The sequence below is a fragment of the Saimiri boliviensis genome, chromosome 8 (genome assembly GCF_048565385.1).
Source record: "Saimiri boliviensis isolate mSaiBol1 chromosome 8, mSaiBol1.pri, whole genome shotgun sequence".
Lineage (NCBI taxonomy): Eukaryota > Metazoa > Chordata > Mammalia > Primates > Cebidae > Saimiri > Saimiri boliviensis.
The window spans coordinates 69,962,678-69,984,468 of record NC_133456.1 but is presented as its reverse complement, the minus strand read 5'-3'; the positions used below and the strand labels follow the sequence as shown (position 1 = coordinate 69,984,468).

At 39.7% G+C, this 21,791-nt stretch overlaps 1 protein-coding gene across 5 annotated transcripts in view; it reads right to left on the bottom strand.

Annotated features, from left to right (window-relative positions):
- Positions 1-21,791, bottom strand: part of LOC141585400 (uncharacterized) — a 304,583-nt gene that overhangs the window by 108,418 nt on the left and 174,374 nt on the right. For 4 of the 5 annotated variants that reach the window (XR_012518840.1, XM_074404590.1, XM_074404591.1 and 1 more), the window contains one exon: positions 1-21,791. This exon is cut by the window's left edge and continues 22,774 nt beyond it. Coding sequence is in view for 2 of the 5 variants with exons in the window: in XM_074404592.1 (XP_074260693.1) it covers positions 21,755-21,791 (37 nt within the window). In the remaining 3 variants the exon portion in view is untranslated. The other variant, XM_074404593.1, reaches the window with a different exon arrangement.

The following is a 21,791-nucleotide window of genomic DNA, read 5'->3' as shown; positions in this document are numbered from 1 at the left end:
AAAATGAAATTAATTCACAGGTTTCCAGGATTTAAAAAAAAAATGAAATTAATTACCAAGGGGAGCCTCAATTACTTTGGAAAATGATGAATAAAAACAAAAATTTCCCAAGTAGTTTTATAAAACTTCACTTATTGAAATATTTAAAAATAAGACTTTTTCTAAGACTATCATTTTGGTTTATTTTGTTTATTTATTTTTTATTTCCAACTGTTGTTTTAAGTTCAGGGGTACATGTGCAGGATATGCAGCTTCGTGACATAGGCTGGTTTGTTGCACGGATCATCCCCTCACTGAAGTATCAAGCCCATCCTTCACTAGCTGTTCTTCATGACCCTTTCCCTCCTCCTACATCCTGTCCTCCACAGGCCTCCATGTGTGTTGTTCCCCTTCATGGCTCCATGTGTTCTCATCATTTAGCTCCCACTTATAAGTAAGAACATGCAGTATTTGGTTTTCTGTTCCTGCATTAGTTTACTGAAGATAATGGCCTCCAGTTCTACCTATGTCCCTGCAAAGGACATAATCTTGTTCCTTTTTATGGCTTCATAGTATTCCATGGTGTATATGTACCACATTTTCTTTACCCAGTCTATCATTGATGGGCATTTAGGTTGATTCCATGTCTTTGCTATTATGAATAGTGCTGTAATGAACATACACATGCATGTGTCTTTATAATAGAATGATTTCTATCCTTTTGGGTATATACCTAGTAACGGGATTGCTGGGCCAAATAGTATTTCTGCCTCTAGGTCTTTTGAGGAATCACCAACTGTTTCCACAATGGCTGAACTAATTTATGCAACCACCAACAGCATAAAAGCATTTCTTTTTTCTCCTCAATGCTGCCAGCATCTGTTTTTTGACTTTTTCATTATAGCCATTCTGACTGGTGTAAGTTGGTATCTCATTGTGGTATTGATTTGCATTTCTCTAATTATCAGAGATACTGAGATTTTTTTCATACATTTGTTGGCCACATGTATGTCTTCTTTTGAGAAATGTCTGTGCATGTCCTTTGCCCACTTTTTAATGGAGTAGTTTGGTTTTTTTTCTTGTGAATATGTTTAAGTTCCTAACAGATTCTGGTTATTAGACCTTTGTCAGATGAATAGATTACAAAAATTTTCTTCCATCCTGTAGGTTGTTTTGTTTACTCTGTTGATAGTTTCTTTTGCTGTGCAGAAGCTCTTTAGTTTAATTAGATCCCATTTATCAATTTTTGCTTTTGTTGCAATTGCTTTTGGCATCTTTGTCATGAAATCTTTGCCCATCCCTGTGTCCTGAATGGTATGTACTAGGTTTCATTCTAGGGTTTTTATGGTTTTGAGCCTTAACATGTAAGTCTCTAATTCATCCTGAGTTGACTTTTGCAGATAGTGTAAGGAAGTTGTCCAGTTCTGATTTTCTGTATATGGCTAACCCATTCTCCCAGCACCACTGATGGAATCATAGAGAAACCTTTCCCCATTGCTTGTTTTTGTCAGGTTTGTTAAAGATCAGATGGTTGTAGGTGTGCGGTCTTATTTCTGAGCTCTCTATTCTGTTCCGTTGGTCTATGTGTTCTTGTACAAGTACGATGCTGTTTTGGTTACTGCAGCCATTTGGGGTTATTTGGGATGGAGGCAATGATTGGCCTAAAAAGCCACAAGATTATGTCCATGTCTAAGAGTCAGTGTATTATTTACTTTGTATGTATGAATAAAATGGTATCAGTGCTCCCCACCATTCCATTTGGTAAATCTTTACCATTTTTTTTTTTTTTTTTTGAGACGGAGTTTCGCTCTTGTTGCCCAGGCTGGAGTGCAATGGCACGATCTCGGCTCACCGCAACCTCCGCCTCCTGGGTTCAGGCAATTCTCCTGCCTCAGCCTCCTGAGTAGCTGGGATTACAGGCACACGCCACCATGCCCAGCTAATTTTTAGTATTTTTAGTAGAGACGGGGTTTCACCATGTTGACCAGGATGGTCTCGATCTCTTGACCTCATGATCCACCCGCCTCGGCCTCCCAAAGTGCTGGGATTACAGGCTTGAGCCACCGCGCCCGGCCAAATCTTTACCATTTTTAAACCTGAAAAATAATCTCAACATTAAGCTTAAGCAACTATATATAATCTAGAAACTACTGCCTTCATTTTTTTCATGCTCTTTTAAGACAATGATTACATCATTTTGCTTGAGAAAATTCACCCTGCAAGCCAAACCTGCTATTTATATTTAACACCCAGAGAAAACAAGATTAGCCACAGTATGCCAATTGCTAAGAAGACAAAGCTGACGGAGAAATGAAGGTATATAGTTCCTACCATTCAGAAGTTCATTTCCACTGGGATTATAGACAAACAACAACAACAACAACAACAAAAAATGGATGCAATCAGTTCATTGGATGAGCTGGGTTTCTTAGGGTAAGAGCAAATAGCACTTTCCCTTCCTCCTTGCAATGGCCTCCTATCCCTGCTTTGTCAAATCTCACCTCTCCATTGGAAATAGCTTAGGTAGCTGCCACAGCTTCTCCGGCCACCTTGAGATGTTAACAAACAGCTCATTTTCAGCTATGGTGGTCTAGTTAATATCATAGCAGATCTTTAATATCTCTCACTACTTCTCCACCTTAATCTTCGTTTCTTGAAGTAGAAGCTTGAAGAGCTCACAGGAGAGAGCTCTTCAAGGGGAAGAAGTATTAGTCTGGGTTCTTAATCCTGGTCCTGCACATTTAATTATTCCAATTGATGAACGCTATTTGAGATTGTTCCCAAATGGTCAAAACCTACCCAGGCAGTGGGACAGTTCAGTTCTCATACCATACCATTTCTACTGCTTTAAAAGGGAAGTGATATCAAAGATGAAGAGAATGCGTATAAGTGAACACCAAGAATGCTAATTCAGAATTCTGAAGAATAAACAAGAATTTCAAAACAGATTATATTTTTCCTAGCACACATTAAGTTAAAGGCTAGAAAGGGTTCAAAGCAGCTCACACAATTGGCAATAAGATAAACACTAGAAAAAATGGCAAATCATCAAGATTTCCATTTTTGAAGAAGTGTTTCTTTCCTTTGGTACTATCTTTTTTCAAAGCATCCACACGCTTCACAGAAATATCCAGAACTGCATTTCAAAAATAGTGTTTTCATTTTATAATGAGAAAACTAGGTACAGAGGAGTTAGCTAACTTACCTAAGATGACAGAGCTAGAAGGTAACAAAGTAGAGAGGTGAGTCTGTAAAGAATATTGCTGGAACCTGTTAACTTATGTGCAGTACTGTCTCTTCTGACTACTAACCAAGCTAGTAAAATGATAGAATATTTTAAGATGGCATATTAACAGGTGTTTGGGTGTTGGTAATTATAACGGTATTTTTATCTAGAATGATATTAACCTACAAGAATGACACCAACCTACAAGAATGACTATAATGGTAAAAGCTTAAGATGTGCTAAAGCCATTTAGAATTAGAAAAAGGATTTATGGCCGAGCACAGTGGCTCACATCTACAATCCCAGCATTTTGGGAGGCCAAGGCAGGTGATTCACCTGAGGTCAGAAGCTGGATACCAGCCTGGCCAACATAGTGAAAACTTGTCTCTACTAAAAAGACAAAAATTACCCAGGTATGGTGGCGGGCACATGTAGTTCCAGCTGGGGTAGGAGAATTGCTTGAACCCAAGAGGCAGAGGTTGTAGTAAGCCAAGATGGCATCACAAGACTCTATCTCAAAAAAAAAAATTTTAAGGATTTATGGTGCTCCTTGCCCCCAAATATCACTAATAACATCTATACAACTAATATTATAGTAAGATTTACATTGTCTAATACTATTTCTCAAAAGAATATTTTCAGCAATTTCAGTTATTTGGTTACTTGGATAACCTTCCTCTTCAACTTCTAGTTGGTCAGTCAGTGATATCACATATGCAATTCATACTGAGCACATTGTGCTTAAGATATTCTACATCCAAAATATTTTTAGATTCCCAATGATTCAAGATCTTCAGGAATAACTCTATTTTGAATACAGCACTTCTTAAAGTATGTTTCATGGAAAACTGGCCCCTTAAATTGCTTCATGAAAAGAGGATTCCATAATAACTGAACAAAGAAAAGCTTTGCATTCTAAGTCCCATAACAGAAGTTCAGTACTTTTACCCACAAGTTTTCTCCAAGAGAAATGCTAATAAAGTCCCTACTGGGGCCAGCAACCCAAGAGACCACCTCCTTGGAACTTCACAGAGAGCCACATCAAGAAGTTTCTGCTGTCACCTAAGGCCCACACCAAACCTTTACTCTCAACCTCTCCCTGCAGGATTCCCGCAACCCTAAAATTTCCTAGAAGACCCATGCTTAACTCTTCTTTAGAGTTTGAGTGCCAGCTTTGCCTACACATCTCATAGGTCCTCACTCTACCCATCCTTCCTTATCTCAAAATCCTAAGCAAGTAATTTACCCCCAAGAGCAGCAGTCAGACATAACTTCTAATAGTAAAAATACCCCCAAAATTGAATAGTGTCCAGGCCTAAAGGGGACCTCAGGACTTAAACACAGGTGTCTCCCTATTGCTGACTTTACGAATGCAGCAAGCACCAGGCCTCTGAGAACGCCCAAAAGACAGCCTCTAGCATCAGCCTCATTCTCTGGGACAGCCTCTGTTCTCCTGTGAAAGCAAGGGAGAAACGCCTCCCTCTTTCTTGCAAACCCAACCCACCCCTCTCTGCTTTGGGTTTCTGAATCTGCAAGTCTCTTGCTTGGTAATCCAGCTCATATTACTTGCTTTACTCCTTCCACTTTGTAACACATTCAGATTTTCCTCTGTGGATTACCCTCTGTCACCACCTGCACACATCCCTTAACTTCAGTTTTTACCTTGATTACATTTCTAACTACTCAGCCTGCCTGGGCATCACAGTACCTAGCCTGTCTGCTCCTTCAAGGAGATGGATCAGAGGGCCCACTGGCAATTCATGGCAATGAAATTCCACTGCCAGCTGAACCTGCTCACCCATGCACCTTTTCATTTCCAACCTGCAGAGAACGAAAATGAAGCCCCTCCCCAAACTTCAACTCTTTTTTTTGTGAGTAGTCAGCTTTTCTTTGGGAAACAGTTCTAAAATATAAAAGCAAAGCTGAGAAGATTTATTGATACTATTTCTATAATTGGCCTATAAGAAACATCCTCTAACAACTACCCAGAACAGAAACAGGGACCGGGTGTGGTGGGGCATGCCTGTAATCCCAGCAGTTTGTGATGGAGAGGCGGGCAGATCACCTGAGGCCAGGAATTTGAGACAAGCCTGGCCAATATGGTGAAATCCCATCCTACTAAAAGTACAAAAATTAGCTGGGTGTGTCGGTATGTGCCAGCTACTCAGGAGGCTGAGGCAGGAGAATCGCTTGAGCCCAGGAGACAGAGGTTGCAGTGAGCCAAGATTGCGCCACTGCCCTCTGACCTGGACAACAGAGCAAACTCCCTCTCAAAAACAGAACACACACACACACACACACACACACACACACATACACACACAGATACACACACATACACACACACATACACACGCAGATATATACACACACACACACATACACACACACACACAGATACACACAGATACACACACACATACACACACAGATACACACACACACACACACACACACACACACACAAGCAAACAAAAAACAGAAGTGGGATTGCCCCACCTTCTTTTACGTATTGATTCCAAGTCAGCACATCCAAAGTGGAATTCAATGATGTGCCCACAAACATCACTCCTCCCCTGTTCTCTCTCGCTAAATGGTGCTGCCTCCTTTCACATGGCCCAGAACAGACCCAAGAATCCTTCTACAGTGTTCCATCTCTCTCTTTCCCAGCAGACAATCACCATATTCCATTAATTCTACCCCTTACATCTCCCCGAAATCTACCCATTTTCCTCATCTCTAGGCACCGTTATGTCTTTTCTAGATAACTGTACAAGCCTCCTGACCAAACCCTGCCTTCTATTTCCATCCCTGCTCCCACCTCACTTCACTGTAATTATATAACTAAGGTGATCTTTCACCCTGATAACAGACACTAATGTCTGTGTCACTCCTCTGTTCATATGACTCCCATTGCTCCCTATTATCCTTAGAATAAATACCACACTCCTCAACAGGATATACAGACATTATGATTTGGGCTTTGCTTTTCTCTTCATCTTCATTTTTCCCCACTCCTCTCTTCTCACTGTACAACATATCCTGAGTGGATCACTTTCTCACCTTCAGAATTCTGCACCTTCTCACTTCCTAGATATCCTCCTTGCTTTGCCATCTCTTTACCTGGCCAACACTGCTCATTATTCAGAATCTGGTTGAGCATTCATTATTTCTTCCAAGACGCTCCTCTGAACCATCCCCACATACCTTCAGACCAGGTTGAATGTCTTTCCTGTATGTTCTTATTGCATCTTGCACTCAAAACTATTGCAAGACTAGATTGCAACTGTCCATAAAACCAGGGATTACCTATAATCCTAATCACCTCTAGGCTCTAATAGACTAAGGACAATTTCTTGCTCTCTGTTTCATCCCTGGCACCTGACAGAGTGTCTGCCTCCAATAAGTACTCAATAAATACAAACTGATTGATAAATGGATGTTGACATCTACTGCTTGCAATGATCATCTTGTCCTGATCTCTCCTGTGTAAGAGAACTTAGACAGGATCACACTATCATTTGCTCCAACCATCGCATCTTCCTGCAAGTAGACTAATACATTTAATCCTCGGAAGCGTCATCAGTGTTTTCTCTTCATGTCCAAAACAACACTACTCTTGGAGGAGAGTCTAAGTTCAATGTAGAGACAGTGCCTGGACTAGATGTTCTGGAGAACATTATCACTTGCATAATCCTGATAGAATGTTGAATAGACTACGCTTCTCAATTATTCCCAGTTACTCATAAATCAGAAGAACAGATGGTACGATATTTTTACTGCTCTAAAATATGTGCAGCCTGGAGAAATTAAGGAAAGCACTGAGTCAAAATGCAACCTAGTTCTGCTGTGAAATGTTTTCACTAAACTGTCCAGCTTTATATGATAGGTTACTTAATGATACAACTCAGGAATATGTCTCCTAAATATGATGGGCTACTTAATGATAGAACTCAAAAATATGTCTTTAAAAAATACTGCAGAATGCAGCATTACTGCTAATTTTTGGCAGTCTCTGGGTGTAACACATCACCAAGTCATTCTCTAGCTCTGAAAGGTTGAAGATCTGTAACTAAATCATGTAAGTGCTTATCAAGTAATTATGTTATTAAAATGACATACATCAGTCAGTGCATACCTTGCCTTTGTCTTTGAATTCTTTGTCTTCTCCGTTTTGTTAGTCAAAACACTATTTTCAGCACTGTTCTCAGGAATTTAGAAAGCTATATTTAAATAGTGTTAATAGCTAGTGACATAAACCTGCACGAAGAAATCAGAGAAGTCTAAGGCTACACCTCCTCACACTTAGCAGGAAAAATAGACCATGGCAGACTGAACTGAACTTGAAATTCTAAGCCTTTGTTACAGAACCACAACCTTTATACTTTCCAAATCATTTTCCATCACTGTAACTTTTTACTCTAATTGTTCATAATGATGATTAAAATTCGTCAAGAACAGTCACAAGAGTACAAAATACATTTATGGAACCAAATAAAGGCTAATGTAATTTTTATCATTAATAGAAATTTTTGAAGGGAATTTTTATTCTTTCAAGTTTAATTCAGAAATATTTAAAATTCCAATTTTTGACTGCATTTGACTTTAAGTAGGTTGGAAGTTTGTTTAAAAGCACCAAAATGACTGAGAAAATTTTTTCCAAAAAGTAATTTATTTAGATTGTCCAATTGTGTTGACAACTTGCAAATAGCTTTAGGAGAATTTAGTGTGTTTGTGTGGTGAGGGTTACACCACTGACTCAGAAGTCTGACCTTTAGGGAAAACGATCCTGCCCTAATTCAGAAAAACATTTATTGACCATTCCAACCAACTCAAACGTCAAGGCACTTTTAAAGACAGGTGTTGGAAATGCAAATAGCAAGTTATCTCTGACTGCCACAAAAAAATGAGCAAAGTGATGCACACTTTAGAAGATACTTTGTTAGTTTTCTTTTCTTTCTTTTTTTTTTAAGAAGAATTCCATCTTGCTTCAATAGTATTTCAAAGATGATCTACCAGCCCATGGATAGAGTTATTTCCAGGAAAGATGAGGATCCCAGATGAAAGAACATCCAATTTGTTCAAGGGGAAGTCATTAGAACCTCTTTGGTAAGTACAATTTCAGTGTAGAAGATAGTAAGAAAGTAGTTGGAAGAAGGTCAAGAATAAAGTCAGAGGTGATGAAGTGAATCAAATATCTGATGAGTCTGGAATAGACTGAAGGGAAGGTTTTTAGTTGAAGAATGAAGAAAATTTAATAGATTTTGTGGGGGAGGGTATTTAATAAGAATAAAGGAGAATTAAGGTTCAGAGATAAAGAAGAATTTCAGGTGAAAGCTATGGAAAAAGAATATCATAGGAAGAAGCTTATTCAGCCTCCAGTTTTAAAAGAGAGAAAAATGGGAATGAGAAGGCAGAAATATGAGAAAGATAGAAAAGAATGTGGCACAAAGGCATAAGGAAAAACAAGGAGGAGAAGGACAGAGAGAGACCACTCTGGAGAATGTGGCATAAAGAAAAACAGGGAGGAGAAGGACAGAGAGAGACCACTCTGGAGTACGTGGACAGTAACGTCCTAAGAAACACCAGGGAAAAAAAAGAATCAAAACTAAAGTTCCAAGAGTGAGCTGGAGGAAGTTGTAAAAGGTCTTGGCCTCATATAAAAAAAATAAAAAAATAGAATCAGGGTGTACTGTTGTACAATATTGCAACCAGATTTACAAGACCAAAGAGTAAATAAAGGTACATCTCCCCACAATGGGCAAAGCAAGATGAAAACAGGAAGATGTGATCATGACAGTGCAAAGATGGGAGTAAGTAAAGCAAACATATGAAGTCAAAAAGACAAGAGGGTTTCAGCAGAAAAGTCGAATTCATTATGTTGTGGGCAGAGGTGAGACACAAGGGAAATGGGGCAGCACACTCCAGCCAGAGAGAATCAAGGATTACGCTTCCTGAAACACAGTTGTTGATTTCAGCGTATCCTAGGTAAAATCATTTCAAAACAATAAGGAATTTATGACTTGTAAGACTTCTTTTGGAGAGCTTAAAATAGTCTGAAACATAGGACGTGGTTGGTCAATATTCCTGTGTGCTGCTCCCCATGAAGATGTGGAATTTCATCTGGACGCTCCAGCAAACCCACCATATACATCCAGCAGAAAGGAAGTTGACATACAGCTTCCTTCCTCACTGTCTTAAACATCTACTCACCTTTCAGACTTTCTTCTACCTGTTTCCGTTTTAAGGCTTCCTTCAGGGTTTTTAGAAATTGTGCACAAGTTAACATCTGAATATAAAGTGATGGAGGAATGTCTTGGACTTTTTCTTAATACCTACATAGCCCAACCTGGTTTTATAATAAGCTTTTGAGAGTCGGCCACTTACTTCCCTGTAGCATTTTCAGAAGATGTTGAAATCAACTTAAAAGACATTTTGTCACAGTACTAGGACTTCACAGGTGGAGTGGAGAAAAGAATATGATCTTTTGCACAGACTGGTCCGAATTCATATCCCAGATCTGTGATGCTGGACAAGTTTTTTGTCCTCTCTGAGCCTCAGTTCACCATCTATGAACTTGGGATAATATGCTAGAGTCATTTGTAGTAACAGCTATAACTTATTTTTTAGAATACTTCAGTATTCAAAGTTTAATATTAATATTATTGATAATGTATATGAGGTCTCTTTTTATGTTAGTCTATTCATTTAATTTCTTTATTCTCAGCAGAGTCTTCTAATAACCACAAATATCAATTATTTTGTCTCCATATGATATGGCTTGAAAGTATTAGGAATTATTAAATATTTAACATATTTGTCTGCCTATTTTGATGGCACAGATTTTCAATCATCTGTTTAGTAATTTAATTTATATTTGTATAAAATGTAAAAATATATATGTATATAATATGTATTATATACAATAATATATGTGATATTTAACACATATCATTAGTAAGTTTAAATGTTACTTAAACATTTTTACTATAAGTTTCAAGTGAATTTGCATTCGGGAAAAAACAAAAGCAAAGACTTCAGATTCTTTACTTCTAAAATAGGAACAATGCCCTCCTCAGCCATTTGTTTAAAGGCCAGATGAGTTTACATGTACCAGGGCCAACTGAAGCAGCACAGAGCAGAGAACTAATGAACATCTCTCCTTTCCTGTTCTCTACCCGTCCAAATACTACACACCGTCCTCCAGCCCCCTTGCCCTAACCCATGCTGACAAGCATCTTCTCTTCCTCACACGGCCATCTGCACCTTGAGTATCTTAGTCACTTAAGCTGTGTTGTCAGTTGTGCGGACCCAACCTTACTTTGACACTGGCCTCACAAGTTCTTCACCTCTCATCTCCAAGGACATCCACTGCCATGACACCCGTCCATTCCTGAGATGGCTCTACCTTACATGTCAGCAGAGCTTGCACTTGTTCTGAGTGTCTGCTGTAATCACAAACGTCTGTCCTTCCACCCATGACCCTTGACCTTCCAAGTCCGCTTTTTGCTGTCAGCATGAACCCAAATTCCTGTAATCCTAATGGTTTTGTTTTTAGTACATCAGCCTCCTTCTGTCTTCCTTTGCCTTCCTTCCAAGTCTGGGCCCCCTGAATGGTCATTCAGTGAAGCATCAGCCACACATGTAGGATCTTCACTGTACACCCTCTGCCATGCCTCCCATGCCAGGTTCCAGACCACTGCGGTCCTTCCACGGTTTCCAGGCCTGTGCTGTCAAGTGTGGCAAACTCAGTAGTTTTGAGACTAGAGAGTCTGCCTTTTTCAAGGAATCATGTACAACCACTCTTCACTTATAGTTCTGTCTTTAAGCAATAGTCTTAGAGTAGATTTTTAAAAATCACACAACAGCCATTTTTAAATGCATATTTCTGGACCCTGCGTTCAATTATTCTGATTGGATCCTTCTAGAGTGAAACCCAGGAACGTGTAATTTAATAAACACCTAAAGCAGGACTGGGCAAACTGCTGCCTGTAGGCCAAATCTGGCTCACTGCCTGTTTTTGTGCTGTCTCTGAGCTAGAAATGGTTTTACATTTTAAGTGCTTGGAAAAAAATCAAAAGAAGAATATTTCATATAAATGTTCAGATGTTCTAACATTAGTAACTTTTTAACATTAATAAAGTTTTATTGGAACACAGCCTCACTGATTAGTCTACCTATTACCTTGCAGCTGCTTTTATGCTACAGCAGCTAAGCTGAGCAGCTGCAACGTAGACCATGTGGTCCACAAACTCTAAATACCTGTATTTACTGTCTGGCACTTCACACAAAGTGTGCTGATCCCTGATGTGAAAGACCCCGCTGCAGTACCAGAGAACTTATTTTGAGAAATCCTTGTAAAACAAGGTTCACAGGAAGTCCATGCCACCTCTGCTTTCTTTCCTTCTCTCTTAAGGATGCCCATACTCCCGCATTTGCTGACTGTCTTCTTCAGTCTCCTCAGTCTTCTCTCTCTCCCTGGACTTCCTTACTCTCAGCAAATATCTTACCTTTTGCTTCACAAAGAACATACAAGGTGTTCAGTAAGAGCTTCTTCAAATTACTTCCCTCGTTTCCTTTACTCCTGTGTGAAACCAAAATTATTCATAAAACCAAAAGGCCTAGTGGTATCTGTAGTCTCTGATGGACTTAAGTTCAAATCCAAACTCTGCAGTTACTTGGCTATGATTCTAAGCAAGGCCTCACCTCTGGCTTTATTAGGTTTAAAATGTAGCCGACAACACCCAGCTCAGAGTCATTGTGGAGGGAGGTGAAACAGCATGAGTCTGGCACAGAGTAGCCACTTGATAAATGCCTTCTTCATCTCGTCTGACTCCAAAATACTAATAGGTCAAACTTACTGAAAACCTGTTACATGTCAGATACGGTATATCCATAACCTCCTTAAATCCTGACAGAAACACTGAGATAGAAGCTAAATCATACTGTCTCTCCAACTTTGCTTCATTCATTTTCTACCTTTTCCTTTCAAGTGTCACCTCCAATGACGATTTTCCTCTCCACAGACAGCTATTCGTATGAATATGCTCAGGTCCGCTCTCAACCTTGCCACAACTTATAAGGTCTTCTGTCACCTTCTCTGCAACAACAAAAAAGAAATCCCACTCACGCCTTCACTCCTTGCAATCCAGTGTCTGTTGTGTTAATCGATCTACTAAAATGCCTGTCCTCATTTGAGAACAAATGGTTCCCAAGATTATCAACAATTGTTAGCTGCCACAATCAATGGCATTTTCTTGGTCTTTGTTCTGCTTTGGAACAAACAGTCTAACAACCACTGAAGATGAAACAACCATGAAAACAAAACCCTCCTTAACTGCCTTAACAACCAACTCTGATGGTTTCCTTGGCCTTTCTAAGCACTTCCTGCCAGCCAGTTCCCCTGACCTTTAATCCGCATTCTCATCCCATTCTCCTCCTCTCTCCTCTCCACTGTTTTAACTTCCAGGACCCTGGCAACCACCTAACCCATGCAAATCTAAAAAAGCTGTTTCTAGGCCTAACATTTCTTTAATTTTTTTTATCATTCTTTTTCCAGTCATGGACCAAATATCTAGTCATGTTTCAAACTTAATCCAGGAGAAACCAAAGCTCCCTTAAAATTAAGTATTTGTCCTGATTTCCCTATTTTGCCAAGTGATACCATTATTCACTGAGACTTAAAATCATAGGATCTTTTTTTATCTTATTCTTTCTTACTTTGCCCTCAGCAGCTGCCACGTATTTCCCTTTAAACTATTTTTCGTCTTTCCTTGTCCTCAGTCCCTCACTTCCTAATCAATATTCAGTCTGTACCAGTTAGAATTTTGCTCCCCATTTATTCAATGAAGAATCCCTCAATCCTTCACTTCTGAGTCAATATTCAATCTATAACAGTTATAATTTTGCCCCCAATTTCTTGAATGAAACTGTTCCTGCTAACATCCGCCATGTTGCAAAGGCCAACAGACTCATTTCAAGTCTCCTGTTACTAAATTCCTTCAGTAATATTTGAAACTGTTTCTCCTCTCTCTTCTGGAAAGGCTACTCTTTTGGGTTCCTGTTCCCTCCATACACATGCCTCCTACATAATCTCTTATCATTGGGTATTTCCTTCTCTTTTCTTCTCTTACAGAACTGAACACACACTTGGCTGGGAGCTCCTTGAGATTGGAGCCCTGTGTCTGCCTTACATGTAGTAAGCACTAAGTAAATATCTGTTGAATTAATGAATGAATTAATTCTCTTTCATCCTGTCCTTACTATGACTATTATGATCAAGTCTCTGGTTTCTTCTCACCAAGTCTATTTTACAAGTTTCCTAGCCAGGTTCCCACTTCTGTGTGCTCCAGACATCTCCAGGTATGGCCGCCAAGTTCATTTTCTTAATGCAGACTTCTGTATCATGTCCATTCCTTGTTCAAAAACTTTCAGATTGCTCATAGAATTAAACCAAGCCTACACATCTGTAATTCAAAGCCACTTCAGTAAAAATCCAATTTTTCCTACATGATCTTTAGGACTATTGTATAACAACCCAACATCCAACATGATACCCAGGTCTTCCACATCCTTTGTACTTTCATTCTCCACCTCCTACTATTGGAATATTTTCTTTAAGGTCCACTTTCTCCAAAATATCTTCCCTAATCCAACATGAATAAATAACCATCAGTATTTTAATCCATATAGCACTGTTCATGCCACTTGGATGAACCCTATTATTTCCAGCTTATTATATCAGTGATGGGCCTTACTGAGTGACCTAGTTTACAAACTCTGTGAGAGCCAGAACTGTGCATTTCTCATTTCATACTTCACTTCATAATGTGTTTTCAACAAACACTCAGTGAATTAGTAGTTGTTTTGTAAAATTTAAAATGCCCTATTTTCCTGCTGCCTCAGTGCCCACAGTCTATGAGCCAGGCAGCCAAGTGAGGTGCACAGTGTGATGAGGCTGGCCCCTGCCCCCAGTTCCGCCTGTGGCCTTCCCCTGTTTTGACCGAGTAACATTCAAATGCACCAATGAAATCCCCTCCTGCCTTCTGCTTGCCTCCTCCACGCTGACCACCAATCAAGGCACCTGCTATCTTGGTCTCTCTGATCCTTGCTTGGTTGAGCCGGCTCCCTTGGTACTCCCTACTCCCTCCCTTCACCCTCCCGCCACCTGACCCTGTCTCTCCAGGACCTCTGAATACAATAAACTTCATTCTCCTTCACCTCCCCTGTGTGCCCTCTTGTGGCCACACCTGACTGACCATCTCATGAAAGAACACAAAACAATAGTGACTTCAGTGTGTCGTGTATGTTGAAATACTTTCCTTTCAATTATCTCCCATCTTAAACCCTCTGCCTTGATTCCTGTGCTCCACCTCAGCTTTGACCCTGTCCCTTTCTTCCCCTTCCTAGCACAGCTGCCTGAAAGGGCTGTCCATGGATGCAGGCTCCCCGCTCTGACCTCCCAATCTCTTCTTAGCCCGCTTCAAACTGGCCTGCATGTTGTTCCTCTACCCAGACCGCTTTTGCTGAAATCAATCACAATCTCTTTGTGCCAAACACAACAAAGGGCCTTTATTGGTCCCTGACTTCCTTGACATTTCTGTTGAAAGATGGTTCTAAATTTGTCTTGAGTCCAGAACTCATCTGAGCTCACATTTACATGTCCAGTTCTCTACATGTAAATGGAAGACATCCTCATCTGGGTGTCATACAAAGTAGAGTGCTCCACAAATATCTACTGACTAAAGAATACTCCCCAAGTCTCTTCTTCATCTGATCTAGACCAGTTTTTTTCACCCAATTTTAACCTATACCCTATTTTTAATAAACATGTAAAGTCTCATGCTTCCCCCAGCACTAACTACATTCTGAAAGAGGTGCTCACACTTTATCCAGAGGCTTTTGCAGGCTGAGAATGACTTACCCTCTGCATATCCCCATTGGGATCTGACCAAGATGATTCTGTGGGACATTAGTTTGTGATGTTCAAATCACTGAAACAATGGTATTTTTAAATATGAAATTATAGTATTATAGTAGATATGTTCCAAGACCTTTTGAAACAACAAACAGAAACCTGGAGACCCTGACATGCTCTCCATAAGGGTCACCCTTGCCTTTTACTCTCACTCTCCCAACTGGCAATCCCACTGCTAGAAGCAGAAAGAAGCTCTAAAATTGTGTGACTTTATGTTATAAAGCCTTTAAAGATTTTCGATTCTCTAGGTGTAGAGTGGGCACTAAATAAACACTTTGAGAAAATTAGAGAAAGGATTCAAAACACAAGCGAAGTGTTCTAAAATTTATCTCATGTCTGGAATTTTCCCCCTTCTGTTTTTCATTCTTTCCTCTACTCTCCCTTCTAAATTAAAAAAAAAAACAATAGAAGACTTTTTTTAATTTTAGAAGGAAGGGTAGAGGACTGAAGGACAGAAAGGGGAAAATTCCTTTTTAAACTTTTTTTTTTCTATTTTCACTGCATTGATGATGGATTATGCTGTCCCTGTAGGCAGCTGGACTTTTTTTTTTTTTTTTTAGGCCAGAAAAGTAGCTTGTCTAGTTTCAAATTTTCTGTGAGGAAATACAAATGACCTTCTCTTTGGCCATGCCTAGTAGCCCCTGTATTTTTTTTTTTAATCCAAATTGTTTCAGAGGAGTCATCCAAGCAAGCTTGACAGGAAAGGGCTCTGCTTTGTGCTTAAGGAGCCTTATTTCCAGAGCTGACTTCCCAGCAGATGAAAGAAATACTGCATTCCGGCATGACCTGTGGCCACATTTCAAACTTTCTGCACAGCAAAGCTGGAGGAGTACAGCTTTCCTTGTGCTCACGTCTTCATTTCACTGTGCCCTGCTGGCTTCTACCTGGGAACTATTAAGATACTAGATGGTTTCACTGGGTGCAGTACTTTGCCCTTCAGTTGATAAAGGAAATTAGAAATAGCTATTTTTTTTTCACAGCACACTTTTGTCACTGTGTCCATGTCTTTTCACTCCTAATGATCTAGCATATATCTGTTAAGAAAGCTTACCCTTCTGACAAAAGAAAGTCTGTAATATTAAATCTGTTATTGCAACTGTAGGCAATTTTGGATGTAGGCAATGTAGGCAATTTTGGATGGCTAGCAGATTTGACATCCTCTCGTAAAACAGTTACACTGGCTGACAATCAAGCTCAAGGCTCCAAGAACCATATAACATCAACTGTTTAAGCCAAAAAGCAAAAGTAAAGACCTGAGTAGCTTAAAAGGAAATCTATGCAGAAAATACACCTGACTGCAGGCAAATGACTCTGAAAGCTTTCTAAACCTGGGGTTTCAAAAGTTTTTATAAAATGTTTCTCAATTTTCACCCCATGCCCCAAACTCAAAATAAATCGTACATGTTGAGCTATTATAGTTGATTCTTCTCTCTTCAAAAATTTTTTAAAAGAGTACATAGAAGCTGAACTGATAAAAAGCTTACTACCTAATCGCATGATTCAATGTATATCAGCACAAATGTAAACCTTTGGGATATTAAACCTGAAGAAGACTTCGTTTCCATTTTTTAGGGTGTCTAGCCTGCCTTTCCCTTTCTAGGCATCAGGATTCTATTATCATTTAAATAAACTTGACATTGTTTGGTTAGTATGTAATTATAGGATATAGTTTTCTATACAGTATACAATAAAACTATGAGACACACTGAAAAAAGACTCAAATTCATTTCTAGCGTTCTATTGCTTGGTAAGTCCCCTTTATTTCTTTTCTCATTCTAAGCTGCATCCCTCCCTCCATTGTTAATTTTCTGTTCAAAGCTATCCTTTAATTATGTGGTCGTGGCCCCAAATGTTCTAAGTTTTTTTTTTTCCTGTGACACCTTGGACTCAGTCATCGGGGGTACCTACAGGCAAAAGAGCAATGAAATTTTCTGTAATGCTTGTTGATAAAGAAGACACTGTCCCCTGAATCCTCCTTGACGTCCCACTGAAGAATATTGTTTCAAAACTGGATGCCTCAAAAGCCAAGAGACTGGTATGTTTTTCCCCAAAGTAAAATGTGCAATGGGACTATTTCAATCCCTACGTCATCCTCATTTCTACAAAGTAAAGTAGGAACTGTTACAAGGAAGGTTTTTGAGGTGTTCTAAGCATGCCACTGGGTTTAGACGTGCAAGTTTAGTTTTAGGAGCTGGGACAAAACCATACTGCTCCCTATTACGTTTTAATGAGGAGAGAAAGGGGGACCCAGGAATAAAAGAAAGCAGCTAGGGAATCTGGGTGGAGCACGAGGGAAGAGTCAAAGAGAGGAAGCTCCAATTTTAGCAAACTAAGAAGACCATTTGCAGACCATAGTTCTTTTTTTTTTTTTTTTTTTTTTTTTTTTTTTTTTTTTGAGACAGAGTTTCGCTCTTGTTACCCAGGCTGGAGTGCAACGGCACTATCTCGGCTCACCGCAACCTCCGCCTCCTGGGTTCAGGTAATTCTCCTGCCTCAGCGTCCTGAGTAGCTGGGATTACAGGCACGCGCCACCATGCCCAGCTAATTTTTTGTATTTTTAGTAGAGACGGGGTTTCACCATGTTGACCAGGATGGTCTCGATCTCTTGACCTCGTGATCCACCCGCCTCGGCCTCCCAAAGTGCTGGGATTACAGGCTTGAGCCACCGCGCCCGGCCCCAGACCATAGTGTTTAACAGGAATGTTGAAGTGGCTCGATGTGGGATATGCAAAGTTCACCCCCTCTACCTCCCACTCAGTAAAGTCTACACTGTCCGCTCTCTCTTCCGTGCAAGTGAACTCCATTAGAGAACGTCACTAGGAGCTGACCTCCATGATTCTGGACTGGCCTTGGGCAGTGACGGAAAAGGGTGTGCACGTGCAGGAGACTGCAGGGACAGCTGGAGTCTGCGTCATCCAAAGAAAGTCAAGGCTGTGAGAGTCGGAGAGAACCGGATTAAATCCCACAGAGGCACGTGCTGCCTGTGTAGTCAGTGGCTGGTAACTGAATCCTTCTGATCCTGCATTTTTTACACCAGAAAATGAGGATGACAATAGGTGGCTTTGAGGTTGCTGTAAGCGTTAGGGCTAAAATGCATTAAATGCTCACTATATGGAAGTTATCCTTTAAAAGATTATTTTTCCACTTTTGTTTTAGCTGTTAAAAATCTTGAGCCAAGTCTATGACTCAAAAAAAAAAATGTTTAAAATATATGGCCTTCATATTTGTGTTGTTCTTTTTCCTCCTGAGTCTCAAGCCAATGTATATTCTCTCTATTCTGAATTATCTGGTCATTATTTATATCTACTGTATTGTATGACAACATGCGACAACATGCATCAACATGCTTGTAAAAGGTGGTGCTATGAAATAGATTTTTTCTTTTTACTATGCTCCCCGTTTCCCCATTCTGACTGTTAAGACATGATGGAGTCGGCACGTTTCCCTCCATTTTGGCTGCTGCTGCCATGCTGAGAGTTGTCTAACAACTGAATTGACCTGGGCACTGATCAATACTGGCCTCATCCCCTTTGTCATCCAAAGTTGGCTCCCACCTCACGTTAGTGGTGACATCAGGGTCTGTTGATCTTCTTTGCCATTATGTCATCACCAGCTAAGCTGACTAGACCGACCATCATATTCATGCCAAAAAGTGCATCCCAGTTATGTCTGCCCAGCCCGTGGAAGGCAAGACAAGAAACAAGCAAGGGACACATCACATCCTCTTTTGATATCTGAGGGAAGCAAAGTCCAAAGATGCTGGTGATGAGTCCAGAGGCATCAATATAAAGCTGGAGTGAAAACCAGGCCAACCACTTTCCTGCACCCTGAACACTAGAGAATGCAGACTGATTAGTCAAGCAATCTATTATTGCTTGCTGGCACCTCAAAGCATGGGCATATTTACTCTATCCTGCCTAAGACAACAAAAGAACACCTTTTAGGTAATCGCTCCTGCTGGCGGAGCTTCAGCATGGACCAGGACCTCCACCCAGAGAGGAGTCGTGCTTCAGGAGCCTCCTCTCCACTTCTGGGTTCTATTAGGAGGCCCTGAAAGCACTGAAACCTCAATAGCATCACTGTAATGGAAAAGTATCTCCAAGTTTCTGACATGAAGCTTAATGTAGTTTTAATTGTGCTAGAAGAAAAACAAAACTTTAAAGTCAATCTCAGATGCTTCAGACTTTACAAATATGTCACTCATTTCCTCTCCACTGCTAAGTTTTAAAGATACTCCGTACTTCATGGTATCTCTGTGGATCATCTTTGTGGATCTAGATTTCTAAACTTTCCAGGAGTGATTTTTTGTTTGTTTGTTTTTACTTTTGTATTGTCTTAGTAAAGAGTAAAGTGTGTAATGTATCAGTTGTTATACTTGAGAATATGAAGCCTGCAAGCAAAATATGTGAGGTTTCCTTTGTCCCAATGGCTAAGTGAAAATCATTAGCTCTCCAGTTTCCCAAAATGCAGCTGCTTATAGAATAATATTTGTACCTATGCTGAGAGAAAGAGGATTGCTCTTCTCTCAGCATAGGTACAAACATTATTCTTGTTAACAGACTGCTACGCTAACAAGTGTCAGAACAGCTCATCACTGACAAGTGGCACCGGAAGGAAGCTTAGCTCATTTCAGGGCCTAACTACCTGCTTCTTAATGCTGTCCTTACAGAGATCCTTTACAACTGCAACAAGACAAAGTGCCTCTAGCTTTTACCAAAAGTGCTTAGAAACATAGAAGAGAAATTTTGCGAAAGGCTTACAAGATTGACTAGACATAAACTAGCAAGCAAAAGACAAAGTATTATTTCCCAAGTACTGGTATGTGTTAACAACAAAACAACAACACTCCTGAAAAGAAAGAAAAAAAGCAACAACCTTAATTTAGCAACAATCTTAACTTATATAAAGGAAATGAGTCAATAGCCTGAGAAAAAATTCTGCATAATGTGGATAATTAATTACATCCCCTAGACAAACCCTCTTTTATATCACACTTCTCTGTCAATCTATGACCACAGGCAGTAACTGCAGTGACACTGGACCCTGTGCAGGTCACCTGCAGCATCACATCCAAGGAGACAACACAACCACCCAAACCGCTATTGCAGGAAGAACCACACTTTGATCCAACAAGTGCACCAGTTTTGTTCCTTCTCCTGTCTCCCATCCCCTCACGTTTAAATAATCTTTTTTGTTACCACTGTTATAAATTATCAGTAACAAAACCTTTGCAACTTCAACACCAATACAAACCAACATCCCACTGCCAGTGTCTTGGCGGGCTGCCATGCATGCTATTTTAAAGTTAGGCGTTAGGAGGCAGCAAATGGCTCAGAAACACAGGCAAAGACAAATGTGGGAAGTTGGAAAAGAGACCTGCAGCTGCAAAAGCTTGGAAAACAGACTTCATCTTAAAGACAAACTTCCAGGAATTTATATTTGACGTGTGGAATAGTTAGAAAGGAAAGGGTTTGGCCCTCAAAGAGACCTTTGTGAAATAATCTCAATCCTGTTCCCTAATTCAGCATCTCTATAAATGCTGACTGTTATCTTAAGGGTTAAACAACATAGGACTTGGTTTTAATTAATCTTGTTTTTTTTCTTGGCTCCAGAAACAAGATCTCATGTTTGCTTACATGAAATCCTCAGGATCTGCTTGCTTTAGCAGTGCCAGCCCTAATGCAAATACTGTTCAGGCTATTTCAGAGATACCAGAATTGATTCTCCCCCACATTGCTTCATTCTAAGGCATTTATATATTTAAAACATGCACTGTAGTTACTCAGAAATGCCAATGCTGCATTTATGTTTTAAAAAATACTTGTGGCATGTACTCTAATCCAAAGGATCATGTCTTCAGATAGCATACGTCTGTCTTATTTTTAGGAAGCTAAAAATGAACTTTTCACTTTCCCAAATGAGAAAAACGTCTCGAATCAAAGCTTTTTTATTTTAATTATAATGCTTGATTAAATTATAAGAAATGTCACTTAAACTGCATTAAAAATGGATTGGTTTATAATGTCAGAACAACTCTTGCCTCTCTCTGGATATGCATTTTGAAGAAATAAGCTCACATAATTTATATGAGAATTTCATTTCCAGCATAAATAGAAAGGTCCTTAGGAAACATTATTATTATGAATTAAAACTATCAGTGTGTGAGGAAGATTGTGTGGTGTATAAAACAAGAAAACTTAGCATTTCCAAAGACATTCCCCTGCAATTTTTGCATTGTTTCTTAAACTGTTGTACTAACAATGCATACATTATATGGCACAAATACTTAGTAATTACAGAATATACCCGGTAAGTTTAGCAGTGGTGAGTAACACATTCATTATCACAATAGTAACTGTGTGAGATAAAGGGGTAAATCAAACCAAAGGTAATTCACACCAAATAATGCAAAGGTTGCACAAAGCCCATTTTCCTTCAAGGCATGCATCATGATTTCAAACTCCTCCAGTAATCAAATTTCAGCTCTGTTACAATTAACTAGCAACAGTAATTGAAAAAAAAAATCACGCATTACTTACTGTTTTTCAGATGTGTATGCCATCCTTCCAAATTCAACGGGGTGAAGAAGAATCACAACCATGAGGAAAT